The 15,587-nt window shown below is 37.6% G+C and overlaps 1 protein-coding gene across 3 annotated transcripts in view; it reads left to right on the top strand.

Moving 5' to 3' along the window:
- Positions 1-2,170: 2,170 nt before the first annotated feature.
- Positions 2,171-15,587, top strand: part of RAB28 (RAB28, member RAS oncogene family) — a 63,056-nt gene continuing 49,639 nt past the window's right edge. For 2 of the 3 annotated variants that reach the window (XM_088163158.1, XM_014883198.2), the window contains exons 1-3: positions 2,173-2,603; positions 9,594-9,690; positions 14,871-14,959. In XM_088163158.1, the coding sequence (XP_088019284.1) occupies positions 2,526-2,603; positions 9,594-9,690; positions 14,871-14,959 (264 nt within the window). In that variant the 5' untranslated portion in view covers positions 2,173-2,525. Of the gene's footprint in view, positions 2,604-9,593; positions 9,691-14,870; positions 14,960-15,587 lie in introns of all 3 variants that reach the window. The other variant, XM_088163157.1, reaches the window with a different exon arrangement.

Raw genomic sequence — 15,587 nt, 5'->3', positions numbered from 1 at the left:
GGACACCTGGAGCACCTTGCTCTCCCATCATCCTGCTTTTGCACATGCAGCTTCTCATCTTGTGGGTTAAACAGGACTTGCTTCTCCTCAAAAGCATCAGAAAGCTTTAAATTAACCTTTTATATTTTTTTCTTAATGTGACCAAGGCAGAATTTCAGAAATATGAGCAATTCCACCAACAGTGGTTTATCAATCATGTGTCTACCCTGGGGTGAGCTGTGGAACTTTTAAATGTCTAATGCTAACTGTACAACTATTCAGTATGTCAGAAATCATAAAGGAAAATTCCATGTTTGTCCCTATTGCTCTTCCCTCCAAGAAATGCTGTTCAGCTGAGCCCTGATGCTCATCCTGCTGAAGTGCCAAGTTAAGAGAACTTGCAGTACAATTAGGCTAAAAGATGATCTGAAGTGGAAAATAATGAACAACATGTTTAATTTGATTCAAAGTATGGAGTGACAAAGGTGTGTGTCTTGTTTCCCATTAGAATTCAATGTACTTTACGGTGTATCTGCCCCCCTCTTCTTTTTTTTTTTTTTCCTCCCCCCCAGAATATAATTGGAAAAGCATTTAGCCTCAATTGTGCAAACACATGAATACATGATCAACAAGGAACCTTCTTGATCCTGCTGAGGATTGAGTAAAACAGTGTACTTTTAATATTGGAAATTTCAGACATACATTTCATAAAGAAAACTTGAAAGAGACTGAAACAGGTATGACTGCTATTCAGGCACTATACAAAGTTGTCCTAAAAATTCTTAGCTTGTTATTGGATCCATTAAAATAAAATACATCTATCCTTTAAAGAGTTCCAGATGTCTCTGTTCAAATTGTCTTTGAGCAATGCTCAAAGAATTTTTGTCACTCATATTGGAAAAATATGTCAAATAGACGCTTTAAGAGATTTGGTACTCTTTGATATCATTAATAATGACTTTTGAATAGAGAGTATGGTTGTTAGACTTCCACACATAAGCAAGTTGGGATGGTTGGCATGCATTTTGGAGGACAACATTATAAATAAAATTACATTGACAAATGTTCCAAGTAGCCTGAAACATAGGATTAAATTCAATGGGGAAAAGCACTACAGTTAAACAGAAATAAAACTTCAACATGTGTGAAATACCAATAACAAGAGAGCATCCAGAGGCTTTTTTAGTAAATCAGGATTGGTATGAGTCAGCAATGTCATACCGTCAAGAAAACAAACATCATACTGGGATATATAAACAGAAGCCTCATATGCAAGTCACATGAAGTAATACTTCCACTCTACTCAGTATTCCCAGGGCCTCAACAGAAGTACTGTATCCAGTTTTTGGCACAGTACTGCAAGAAAGTGGAAAGGGGCCAAAGGAAAGCAACAAGAATAATCAGAAGTCTAGAAAAGACAACCAAGGGAAAGACTGACTGAAGAGGAGTTGTTTAGTCTATGGGAAAGATGACAGGCTGAAGGGACGCTGGTGGTTTTCAGACTCAGGGAAAGCTGATGCAAAACAGTAGGTTATAGCCTGTTGTCCCTGGCCATGGGATGTGATAAAGTAATGGTCTAAAATTCAGCTAGGACTACCTTGACAAGTTTTCTTACTGATTGCCTATATGGATAGAAAGTTCTGAGACTGTGTAAGAAAGTGGTGGAGTCCCTAGAATTGGGATTGCTCAGTCAAGCAGAAAAGAAGGCTCCAGAGTGACATTACTGTACAGGCCCTAACCGGGGTATGAGAGCCAGAAATGGACCTCATGTAGCAATAGAACAAGGGAGGATGGCTTTAAACTGAAAGAGTGCAGTTACATTAGATATCACGAAGAAATTCTTCACTGTGAGGGTGGTGAGGCACAGGTCGCCCAGAGAAGCTGTGGATGACCCATCCCTGGCAGCGTTCAAGGCCAGCCTGGACGGGCTTTGAGCACTAGTGGAAGATGACCCTGCCCATGGCAGGGGTGTTGCAATGAGATGATGTTTAAAGTCCCTTCCAATCCAAACCATTCAGTGACTCTATGATTTGGCTTCCATAACACTTGATTTAGTCGCCATCTGTAGCTGCCACACCAAACCTCGTTGCCCCTCCCGGCCGGCCCACAGGGGCGGCCCCGTCCCTCAGCGGGGGAGCCCGGGCCGTAGCCCCGCCCCCGCCCCGCCCCCGTTGCTTGGTTACCGCGCAGGGCGTCACTGAGGGGCCCGAGCCACCGCGGCGTGCGGCCGGCAGCCGGGCCGAACCATTTCCCGACCCTGTGGGGGCAGAAGTGAGCGTGTCTCGAAGCAGTGGCTGGACTTGTTGCTAGAGCTCCCACCCGCTATTTACCGCTTCCCCCCCTTCCCTCAGCGCTGTCGTGGTTTCGCCCCGCGCGGACCATAGCGACGGAGGGCGCGCCGAAGGAAGATGGCGGTGCTGGCTCGTCCGTTGCTGCCGGCTTCGTGAGCGCCGCGCTCGCTCTTCCCCCTGTCTCGTCCTCGCTCCTGCACCCGGCTCCTCCCGGCTGCTCTCAGCCTCTTCTTTCTCGCCAGGGCCGTAGAGATCATGTCGGACTCGGAGGAGGAGGAGAGTCCGGACCACCAGCTCAAGCTGGTGGTGCTGGGGGACGGCACCACTGGCAAGGTCAGTGCCGGCCCTGCCGGCAGCTCCTCTCCCTCGCCGCGGTGCCCCAAGCCCCTTCCCGACCTTCGCCCTGTCGCTGCCCCTGGCTCTGCTGCTGAGGAGGGGGCAGCTCGCGGCGGCTTGCAGTCTGTCGCGCAGCCGCTGTCGCGATACCTGGCTGCCTGTTCCTCCTCGGCTCCAGGCCCTGCACGCGAGACGCGGGCTCTTCCCTCCGCTGTCCGCGCCGTGCCCGGCAGCCAAACTCTCTGACAGGGCTTCCGCACCCGAGGAGGTATCGTCAACAAGTAGACGTACACGCCTGTAATCCAATTTTCTTGAGCCGTAAGAGAAGGAGCGGCGAATAACGTAATTCCTGTGGTGCTGACGGAGTGTCCCACTGATCCCCTGCGCTGCCGATCGAGGCAGGAGTTGCCCGGCTGGAGTCGCTGGAATCGCCCAAAGTCGTTCTCGGTGGCTGCAGTGCCCCGGGCGTGCAGGGCTGGGGTCGGGACCGAGGCCGAGCACGTGGGTTCACGGTTCCTCTGGAAAGCGACGATCAGGGAAGGTGGCTTAGCTGGGTCTGCAGGCGCCCTTCGTTTCGGATACAGAGCTGCCAACCTCCCGAGCTGCAGAGAACAGTTTGCATCTAGTGGAGTTACTGTTCCAGAGTTTGGAAAAGCACTGCTGGGTCTATTTAGTTTTCGTTTGTAATTTTTATGGTTTTGGGTATTTTTTTCCCCTGTCTGTAATAACCATAATGAAATCCTGTTTATAAAAGTTTATTTATCAACAGTAATCAAAAAATAATCAAAACGATCTAACAATAACCCATCACATTTCTCTTTGTAAAAGAGAAATTTTGACAAGGAGAAAGCAAAGAAGGCAAAAGAGAGGCTGCTTTCTTAACTGTTTAAAATAGCCACTGATCTTAACGATACCTATTGTCATATATAGCGTGAATAATTTTGTGAGATACACCTGAAAATAGTAAATATGTTGTATTAAGTATGCAGCTTTTTCCTCTGTCGTTAACTTTTGAAACTACAGGGAAAAAATTCTGCTTGCTTCTCAGTTCATTTGAGAAGTGGAAATGTTCGTAGAGCTTTAAATGAACTGCCTTACATTAATAGGTATAAGCTTTTAGTGAAAGTACATGTGGTTTTGCTCACTTAATTATTCAGAACTCTATGAAGAAACAAAACATTTTTTTGTCTTCAGCGATTCCAAACCCAGTCTGAAGTGGTATTGTGTTCATGAGTCAGTGTATGGGCAATTCGAACCAGCTGTGTGATGAGAGCATAATAAATGCACAGCATTGACAGCTGAAGTGCTGCTTCACGGGTAGCATTTCCCTGGAGTTTTCCATTCAAACTGAAGAATCCTTTCACTACTGCTGTTGAGCAGCTTGTGGCAAGAGCTCTCGCCAGACATGGATTTTCCAGCATTCTTGAGTTTTGATGTATATTCCTGTTGGTTCCTACCTCTCTCACAGGAGCTGCCACTCTGCATCTCATGCTTCCACAGCAGGTTATTGGGCATGAGCAGCAGCAATGCTCTGGTGGGCTGCTTTTCCTCCCGTCCCCCCTAGATGATGCTGTAATAGAGGCTCCTTCCCACCATCCCAATGGCCTGGCAGCACACACAGGTTTATTGTAAGGTCTTGTAAAAATAAAGAAGCAATTGGGTCATGGAATGGAAGGATATAATGTACCTAGTGCTATTTCAAGCCCCTCAGAAGACTAAATTGTTGAGGTTCCTCTCTTTTGTTGTCTACTCGTTCTGCTTACTTGTTGAAACCTGTGTATGTCTGTGTGTTTTCAGCTCTAAATTACCTGGCTCTCACATCTGGTTCACAGCTGGTCTTTACACACATGCATATTTATATCTCTTTTACTATGCAAGGTGTTGCTTTTTCTCTTTCTGTCACTGTGGGATCATGAGGCAGGAGGTGTGTAGAAAATGATGGAATATATTGAAATACTGTATCTTGTATTTAGTGTGAGGTGTTCACATTTGGTTTCTTTTGCCCCCTCTTTTCCAAAAAAACCCCAAAATTGTTGTTGTGGGTCAGGTGGAAACTTACTGTTTTCCTTACCCATTGCTTAGAAGCTATGTGACTCGGGTTCTTTGCAAGGATTGGTAGCAGCTTAAAAGCAAATGAGTGTCTGTTGAAGCTAAAGGTAATGTTTGTACTTACACTAGCTAGGAATTGCTCTCTTCATGAGGCAAGGGAGGGATGTTGTGCTTCTATTAATTTGTTTTGAGGTGGTTGAATGGATGGATAGTTAGAATTTTAAGGATAGCAATAAGCACTGCTGGAGCAAACTAAAGTAGAGAAAAGTGGAAGACGGCATAAGAGAAGTGAGATAGAGTAAAATCTGTAAAACTCTTAGGGTAAAATAGAGATGGTAAGGTAATGGTGTACTGTGGAAAAGCAAAATTGAGGGAAGCAAGACTGGCTAGTCAGAAGACAATAGAGAATGATTTTCATGAATTAGGCAAACTAGGAGAACAATCTGAAAAGCAATCAGAAGTGGGGACAATGTGAGATTAAAAAAAGCGGAAATTATTAATAGCAGTTGGTTCTTTGATTTTGAGTATAGGAAGGACATATATACACACACAGCTGCCTTATGTGTCTAGGTTTTAAATCAACCCACTCTTCCTGAGCCAAAATGATTTTCCATTAAAATAAACCAGCCTTATTAGTATGGATTGAAAAAAAATGATGTTATGATCCAGATATTTCTACTCTTTTGGGGAAAGATTGGCTTAATACTGAAATGTACAAGGGTGCTGATTTGAGATAGAATATTATGATTTACTACTGTTGAAAAGGTTTTGGGCCTCTGGAAGCAAATCTCAGAGCTGTTAATGGGAAGGGAAGTCCTGAAAAATAGGTGTGTCAAAGTTCTGTTTATTTGCTATCTCTGTTGTAGCTGGAACTAGAGTATGGTAGCAGAAGCATCCTACCTTCTCCTTCTGTTAACAATAAATAATGAAAATGAACGAATGAATGCTCAAGCTGGTATGGGAGTTTGCAGGAGCTAAAACATAGGCTGGCATAAAATGTCCTGATTACTTTTGGATTTTTTAAGATACCAGATTTTTAAGCATTGTGCGTATTCTGAATTGTCTTGTTACACTCGGGCTTCATTGATAGTGACAAAAATATTGTTGTCACTGCTGAGTCTTGCAGGTGGAAAACTGAGTGAAGATTGTACAGATTGGCCCAGCTGCATCAAATAGATCTACGTCAAATGTCAAGAAGTTATGATAACTTTCTCTTTTTCAGTGAACAAAGTTGCATCAGTAGTTAGCAGTGGGATGGAAGGACATTAGCTCGGACAGTTATGTATTTTTATGGTAGTTAAAGCATTTCATTATTTAGCCTAGTGTTTGTTTTAGTTTTGTTTGTCCTAAAATTCTTACCAGCCGGATAGGACGTGACTGAGGGATGAGTGTAGCTGTGCTTGGATAATGGCATTGATGTTCTAGAAGGGAGTGAGGGAAGGGATAGATGCATGTGGTTTTTGGAAAGTAGATTTTCAATTAGTGCTAAAGTTTGCGTGTGAATGGATATTAATGGCTTCAGAACTACGTGCTTGCATCTAATTGAACTTTTGGGTTTCATTTTCTTTCTTACAACTATGATACTATGCTTTGGTACTGCTATCTCAAAACTTAATTCTATAGGATTTTACTCAAAGCATTATCATTGGTGAGGTTTTCCCTATAAGTTTCTGGTTGCCCTGGTGAGTAGTCGTTGCCAGAGCTGGCTATCATTGCTTGTTCAATTTATTGACTTTTTAGTTTATTTCATAGATAGTGTTTGCTTTTTTCCTCTTTCCTTATTATGGAGGTCTTTAGAAACAGCATGTCAGCAGTTTATACTGAATTATTGACATTGGAAAATAAAAGCAAGGAACTGTCGTGCTTTACATGTAAGGTTAAATTCCATCTTTGCTTCTTCCAATTAAAAAAAACCCTTCCCAAATATCCTATTGTATTTTGAACTTAGAATACTGTACTTTTCTTTTTTTTTAACTGCTATCTTGGTTGCTGTAAATTAGAGCCCAAAAATGTTTTCTTGTTTTTAGTAGGGACTTTTTAACACCTTCAGTAGAGTATTGCTATTTAGAATAGGATGTCGACATTCACTTTGAAGTATTTAAGGCAGGTGTGTGAACCTTCCAAGCTGATGGAATTTTGGCTAGAAATTCTGCTATGCAAGCTGGTGGCGTGGTTGGCTTGGTAGAGCTGCAAAGGAACAAAGGCCTTCATGCTGTCATACTGTTGTCTGACCTTGGCATTAAGGGGTGGAATTGGATGGAATGCAAACTTTCTAAAAAATTTATTTATTTTTACAACTAGAGTTGTACTGAGCCATTATTTGACTTTAATTCCTATATAGATAGTATTAGCATATCCTCAGGTGAAACTGTTGAGCAAAATCTTTTCTGGCAAGCATGGCGGTGAGCACTTCTGGGATTTGAAGGGAGTATTTGCATTGTAGAGGCACTTGAATATGCATTAACATAACTTCTTTGTTTATTGTTGTAAAGAAGTTTGAACTGTTGCTCTTAGCATTTTGTGGATAAATGCTTGTTTTGTGAATAAATAGAGGACCCTAGACTGGTAATTCAATGCCTTCCTTGAGCTCTAACATTTATTAGGAAAAAATTTAAAAAGGAGTTAGTCAATGATTGTGTGCTATAAATTCCTTTGCCTTCAAGAGTGGAGAAAAACTGTTTAAGAGGACTTTGCCATGCTGTTGATTACTTACTGCTCTTATAGTTTGGCCATTAATTGAATGTGTGTAGTTTCTTTTTACTAACAGCCCTAGAAGTCCTCAGGGAATATTGAGTGTCACAGAATGATGAACTAATATTTACTGAGCATTTGAAACAAGAAGGGAGTGGTTACTTATTTAATGAGGATCTAAATTAGTGTGTTGGAGAATATAGAATATTATGATATAGTCAGATGATACTTGAATCTGTACTCTAGGTGCTAGTTACTTTTCCAAGAAGTAGAATTTCAAGAAGACTGCGGTGGATTCCTGCAGTTGTCTTATTCTCATTTGCACCTTTAAGGTCATGACAGATTAAAGATGTCATTGTAATCTTGACATGCTAACTATTGGGATTAAATGAATCAGTTTTTCTGACTCTTTCAATGCTATAGGCTGAATCTGTATTGAATTTTACTTTGTGTGTGTTGTTAGTATTACTGTCACATAGCTGAAGGCAGAAAAATCTTACCACGATTCATCCTCTGTGGTCTTCCCCTTTTCCACAGGAATATAAATATGTAAGCATACTCATGCTATTTCTAGTTTACTTGCTTTTTTCTCCATTTGTTTTTTATTTTTAGTCCTCTTGGGGCTTGAGTTCAGTGAAGTAAATGAAAATGTTTCCATAGGCTAACTGTCTTATTGGATTGTTTCCTAAACATATCTTCTGGTATCCAAATATAATTCATTATATATATGGCAGTGATAGGAATATAAATATGATATAGAAACATGAAAACAATAAATCTTGGTTTATTTACTTAGTAGCAAATCTAATAGTTGAATAAATATTTGCCTATTCATACTGGAGCGTTAATGCTGGAGTTCTGTGCTCATGTTTTAATGCAAAAAAAAAAAGGACTTTTTTTTCTGTGTACATTTGACATTAGCATAATTTAGGTCTTTGTTATAACCTTCCGTTAATGTACCTTGCCTATTCTTATATTTCAGAGCTATTGATATTATTTTGCTCTTGCATTTTTTACTAAATGTGCTCTTAACAGTAATTTCTGATAACAGTTAGTGTGACTCATCTCTTGAGGTCCTGATGAATGGAAAACTGACAAGAAAAAATCCTTCTGGCCTGTTTTGACTTTTCTTAGACAGTGTAAGGGTTTTGTGAGCCTCTTAGTATTTTTCCTTCACTAAATAGGTAAATAAATATTTAGATTTTCTTTTTCTGTAGTTAATTTGTATTTTTATTTACAAATGTCATGTCATCAAGAGATTTTTGAGTGTACACTAATTTGATGTTTGTTGTATTTTATAATTTTTAATATTTAGTATTATTTTTTTCACAATACAAACTTTTGTATTATTTATGATTGTACCACTATTTTCTCCATTACTTTTTTGTGGCCTTCTTTCTTTATTTGTTTCCCTTCCTACCCCCACCCCTTTTTTTGTCTTGAAAGGAGATCTTAAATTGCTACTAAATTGCTACTGACAGAATATAAATGCCCTTCTTCAGTAGTTTGCCTAGGTTAGTTGTGTATCCTTTCAGCTGTATATAGTAAAAACTTATTATTAGGTCAACAGTGTATTGGTTTGTTTTTATAAATCCACAGAATGCTAATTGAAGAAATAAATTTTCAAAGTTCTGCTGAAAGGAACGATTCTGTAAATGTGCATTCTTAATATGAGTAACTTTTTTTTTTCTGTGTGCAAGGAAGTACTCTTCCCATCTTAGAGTTCCTGTAATCCCTGATCCTGAAATTGATGTACAGTGGCAGAAATCTTGCCACACTTAGGAGCCCTCTGTGAGTTCTGCAGGGTGCAGATCTCTATTCCCTCCCAGAAAGTTGGTCTGGGATCATGGTGTTCTTTACCAGGGGATGACCCTTGTTTTGGAAATGAATGCTTTTTAAAGATACTAAGATCTTCAGGTACAGATAGTGTCACCTAGATTTTTGTCGGTTTGAGCATACAAATAATACCTCCTTCAAATCTGTGTAATATTTTGTAATAGGACCGTTAGAGTTTGTTTTGAAATCAAAGCAAATATGCACCTTGCTTCTTTTTGCATAAATTAGTAGCCTTTGCCACCTCCTGTTATTATGTTGAAACTGACTGGACTGCTTGTCAATCCAAATCCATGAACACTGTTAGCATTCATTGATTTTAAAAAGTGCTTAACTGTATTTCATACTTCTGGGTTAACATAAAGTTTGTTGCTGTTAAAAATGACAACTTAATTTGATACTGTTCTGTTTTAGACATCCTTAGCTACACGTTTTGCTCAAGAAACGTTTGGAAAACAGTACAAACAAACCATAGGACTGGACTTCTTCTTGAAAAGGATATTATTGCCAGGTAAGAGAACAAAAACTAACACTGAAAGTTGGGTGGCAGCAAGACCTGCAGAAACAGATTCTTCAGAGTAATGTGTACTAAATAAGCTTAGTGCAGTGATTTTTATGGCAAAGTAAATTAGGTTGTTTGGAGAATATTTTGTTCATACATTCTTGCCAGATGTCAAAGAATTATGCATTTGCAAGTTACATATCTAGGTAAAACACTGAATTCAAATAAAAGGAATGCTATCTGTATTGATGAATTTTATTACTCCTGCTTGAGTACACTCACTGTCCGTGTGGATAGTGTAATACACAACAATGAAATAGAACTTTAAACATATTAATTGAAAAAGTGTATGTGTTTTGAAAAAAATACATATTTTTAGTGAAATACACAGCTCATATTTGAGTAGTGTGTGAGAGAAGCATAATGCAGCTATGGACTCAGTGCTCTAATATGTGAATGCTGTTTTATGCAAGGCAGCATGAAATTGCTGGCATTTAATAGACCACTAAAATTTAGGGTCCCTCGGCACTCATAAAAATACAGTTTGAGCATTCAAGATGTTTCACTTCAGACGGCAAAGAAACTATTTAGATGCCAGTTGCAGCACACTGCATGGAAAATGCAGAGAAATAATTAAGAAAGAATAATTGCTGGTTAAGTTTGTCTCTGAACAATTGGGGTTTAAAATATGTCTTTTCACTGATTTGTGTGTGCTCATATTCTAAGTACGTAAGTATTTAATTAAAAACATTTACTTCTGGATTCAGAAATCAGAAGTTAGAAAAAGTTTGTGTAATTATTAAAAGCTGCAGTGAGATTTGATAAAGTTGTTGCAAGTTCTGTAGTTCTGTCTTCTCCTTGTGAAAGGTGAGGAAGGAAGCAAACCCAGAAATGAAGCATTTTATCTGTAACCTGAAGTTATAAGAAAATGTATACAGTTCTTGAACTTCTTTTTAAAAAAATTATATTGCAAATAATTTCTTGATTATGTTTATATATTTTCTTAAGTGAAATAGAATAATATTTTCAGACTATTCCCGTGTTTACTATTTTGGTTTGGGCATTTTGCTGTACGTTTTTAGTATCTGGTGAGTGATAAAGTACCATATTCCAGTGCTTATTTCTCCATAAAATCAACAGAATAATTTTTTTATTGTCCTGCTCATGCCTCTAAAAATACCAGTGTGTATAGTACTTAACAGCAATACTTGCAATGTGTACACAAATCATGCAGTGTGCATGCTGAGAACTTGTATTTTGCAAGGTTTTTTTCCAGCTGTTAAGCATACAGAAACATTACTGGGGTTCTAAATATCCTTGTTGAGTAGGAAATTTGGAAAATTATCAACTATTGCTTCATTCATTTTTGTTCGTAGTTTATTTTGTGTGTGAATTTCATTCATTCATAGTTTATTTTGTAATAAAAACAGAATGCAGATAAAAATAGCACCAAAAAAGTCTGTCCATCTGTTTTCCTCAAAACAGTAGCATTTGTATTCATATTCAGCAGACAGCATTTTTCTGTAGGTTGTCATTCTGGTTTTGCTTATGCCTATATATGTGTTCAGGTATATGTGGCTCTCTATTTTATAGGTAAACTGGACTAGTCGTGGGGAGTGAGAGGGAGGGAGGTAACATTTCTAAATACTGGAATGGGAAGCATTACTTTAGTAAGTGGATTTTTCTAATTTCTTGATTAGTTCTGGGTTTGCAGAGCTTCTATGTTTACTTGAAAGGTTAATTGATACCACTGCACAGAAATTATGTGTGCATCAGTAGGAAAAAAGACTTGATTTCTCTTATTCAGCAGGAGAATTGATGAACAACTCTGGTTCAGTAATTCATTTTTTTCTTCTTCAATGTAAGCAAAGATTCCAGAAATTAAAATAACAGATTTCTAGAATTACACAGAAGTTTGCATTAGGCTTCATTGAAATATAACTTACAAAATAAAGTACTGTTTTTCTGGTTTTATTTTATTTAAAATTTTTTTTAATTATTTTTTAAGACAAAAGCGGCATTTGTCTCCGATTGTTTTAGTAACTAGTGCAGTTTTGCAGTGAAAATTGTAACTGTTTTGCATGGTAAAACAATATAGTTTAATACAAATCAGAAATTTTTGAATGTGTTCAGTGTTGTTCAGCATGTGTCTGGTGTTCAAAATGACAAATTCACTTCATGCAGTTTGTTCAAAATACATTTTTTTAAAGTACAAATCCGTTTCACTGTATTTATTGATGCAGAATCTTGTATAGTCTGGATGCAACCATGGTGTAGGTTTTAGTGCTTAAATAGTGTATCTGTTAGTCAGAGGGTCAGCTGATAGAGATTCTTAAGAGCCATACTTGTATACTTTTTGGGAGGTTGTGGGTGCAGTTCAGTAAACAGGATTCTTCTGTTAAAAGGATTTTTTTTTAAATCGGTGGTGTAACAAGTGGTCAGACTTGTGTTTTTAGTTCCATCTTGACTGTGCAGCACTTTAAGTAAGGTTAACCAGTACACCAAGTGTCCTCCTGCAGGGTCACTGCTGCAGCAGCCCAGTGCTTTCAGTTCAGACCAGAAGCAGTCTACACACCTGCACTGTGCTGCCTCATGTATTTCAGTTTTGCACTTTGTGTGCATTTTCTACAGAGTAAAGGAGTGCTGGGTATTTTTTATTCCTTAATAGTTTTCTATTGATGGGATTCTTCTGTTATTTTTATTGGAGTGCTAAGACTGTTTCTAAGAACTGTCTTATTATGTGTGGTTTCTTTTTGTTTTCTTGTAAGTCTCTAGTTTTTATGTTCCTGTTAAATTGAAAAAATAAAAGATTTCAAAGTTTTTGCAGAAAACTTCACGTGTTACTATCCCAGTTGTTAATTAAATACTTGCTAGGTAAATTGCCTGCAGCTTTTCCTTTTGTAAGAATAATCCTAACATCCTTCGTTCTTCCCCAGAATAAATCTGAGCACAAAGAAAATATTATAGAACCTAACTGAAAAAAAGGGAAAATGGAGCATTTTTCACAGGAGATGATCAGCGTGAATTTCATAGTTAGTGAGGTCCTAATTATACAGTTCACCTTAAATGAACGTACCAATCTTTTTTTTCCCCCGTTTCTTTTTTTCTGTTGTTAATGAAGCAGGGTAAATAATTTGTATTTGGAGTTTTCTTTTTTTTGTAGTTGGACAATTACAGTTAGACTATTTAACTTACTGCACTAAAATTTCTCAGGTCATTCCATTATCTCATCCAGATACTAAGTCCAGTTTGCTATGCATAATTATTTATTTAGGAGGAAAAATCAAGTTGAAACTTTTTAGAACACTTGAACACAAAATTAGACATCTGAAAGTGATATTATTTATAAATGTGGGGTTTTTTTGTTCCCCCCCCCCCCAAATATCTGACATGAATGGCACAGGGATTTTCCACTAGAATACATAGGGGTAGAATACTGTAGCACAGTGAGCCTTTGAGCTTGCTTAGTTCATTGACCCACTGAGGATGTATAATCTTTTCAGACTGTGCATGCACTAGTTTATCCATGCCAGATGCTTTATGGAATACTTTCCTGCATTGTTTGTGATCATTTCTCTTCTAAGCTTTTAAAATAATTAATTAAATAATATATAGTATATGAACTATCAAAACAAGTAATCTTTTTGTTGATTATAAAAGATTGCCTTTTTTGAGCTGGGGTGTTTATGATGTATTTTCTATGCTCTATGTAGAAGTTCTCTTGGTATTACATAAAACTCAGTGTAGCTTAATAGTACTGTTTCACACTTATCTCTGTATTTTTGAGACCAAGGTAGCAGTTTTGGAAATCTGCTCTTTTAACCAGATGAAAGCAAGGTGCATTATGAAAATATGATACGGTATATGTAAAACCACGAGTAGCATATATTCAGCTATATAGTTATAATTTGCTGGTCATTTTCACCTGCTGCTCTGATACATTTCCATGGAGCACGTTCCCTTGTATAACCAATGCAAGCATGTCAGTTATGAATTTACAGCTGAATGGATCATATGGTGTCAAATCAGATTGTCAACTACGTAAAATAATTGAATTAAGAATATATCTTTCTTAGCAAGCAAAAATAGTGTGTTCGTTTTCACTCGCTTTGCAATTGTTGTGATGTGAAATTCGTTGCATTTTTTAAAAATTTTTAAAAATTTTTAAAGTAAAATTGATAGGCTGTTGTGATTATTTGTGAGTATGTAGAATTTGTATTAACATGTAAATGTTATGTGAGTAGTATGTGGATTAGAAAAAATTTTGTTGATCCTTACTCTGCTAGTACTTGGTGCTCCCAGGTAATCAGTACAGTTCTGAAAACAGTTCTTACCGTGCAAAATGTGAGAAATTATACTTTAATATGTTTGTATGTATATGGTACCGTACCTTTCTGTGTGTAGTTTTTGATCTGTGAGCTGCTGAGTTGTCTTGCAGAATATGTATGATTTGTAGGATATTAAATATTCAGTATTAGCACTGATTTTTTTGTTAGGTTTTTTTAATACCTATTAATCATTTCAACATAGCTTAAAAATGGTTTAGAGTAGAAAGGAAGGTCTATCCTTGGTGTCAATTATTTGAAAATGAAATTATGTAAATCATGTCCAATTTAGATTCATGCCTTAAGAGGGTGAGTAGAGGAAGTTATCATAGTTTGCATCCTCAAGATGTGTGTCAGTATTTCCATTTTTTTACTCTGTCAGCTATATAGTTCTGTATACTACTATCAGCACCACTACCAAAATGAAGTTATGAAGATTTTCCTTGCTTCTTCATCTGTAAGGAAGATTTGGACAGGGGGTGAAGAAGGGAGGTATGAAACAACGTGGATAAGTTGGCATTGTGTTACTTTTCAGTTCCAAGTACTACACTATAGAACATTCTTTGTGCAGTTTTACATGTTTTGCCAGTGGAATAGGTTACATAGTTTCTAGTCAGGAGTGTTATACTTTATGCAATTCCAGTTATTTTCTGTTTATATTAGATATGTTAATAACTAGCTGTAGTTTTACTGTATTTTAATGACTTAGCTGGACACAAATTACTTTTTTCCCAGATGATACAATCATTTTTGTTTTGAAATTTAGTTCCTATATCTTGTCTACTTCTTAAAAGCTATTGTTGTTGAATATATTTGTATCTAAATATTTCAGGTTACACAATGTCTGTATAATTTTTTTTCCAGGAAATTTGAATGTTACTCTTCAAGTGTGGGATGTAGGGGGACAAACGATAGGAGGCAAAATGCTGGATAAATATATTTATGGAGCTCAGGTACAGTATAAATGCTGATAATTGTATCTATAGCAATGATATAAAATTAATTGAAACTTTGTTCTTAAAATTATACATACATTATATATAGCTTTTAGTTGATTGTTTCGTAAATCTCAAAAATGTTGAGTGTCTGTTTAATCTAAACTTAATTGATATTAATACTCTACTATAATTTTTGTGTGTAGCTAATTTTTTAGAGCTGACATAAAAAGCAAAGCAAGTGTGTGCATTTATAGAACTGAATAACTCCCAAGAACAGATGGTTGTTTCCAGGCTTTGTGTCTTGAGTTAAGAAAAGCAATCACAGTAAATAGTAAAGGCTATTTAGGTATCCACATGGTAGATAGAGTGGCTGCTTTCAGAGCAGCTGCCTCCTGGGGGGGGAAAGGTAGAAGGAGGAAATTAAGAGCAATCCTACACCATTAAACTCATACATGCAACTGTGGTTATAAGAGGGCAAACAAAAGGAGAGAAACCAGGTAGCTAAATATTTTTGCAGAACTCCTGTCTAATGAAAATTAAGTTTATCTTCAGGTTAACTAAGCAACTTAAAGTGGATGGTAGGATTAAGAACTAAGCATTATAACTCTGTCTTGAGTCATGAGATGATTTAGGAGGATGTATT

The sequence above is a fragment of the Sturnus vulgaris genome, chromosome 4 (genome assembly GCF_052056855.1).
Source record: "Sturnus vulgaris isolate bStuVul1 chromosome 4, bStuVul1.hap1, whole genome shotgun sequence".
NCBI classification, from domain to species: domain Eukaryota; kingdom Metazoa; phylum Chordata; class Aves; order Passeriformes; family Sturnidae; genus Sturnus; species Sturnus vulgaris.
Note: the sequence above shows the minus strand (reverse complement) of the source record. Positions and strands in the feature narration are given on the sequence as shown.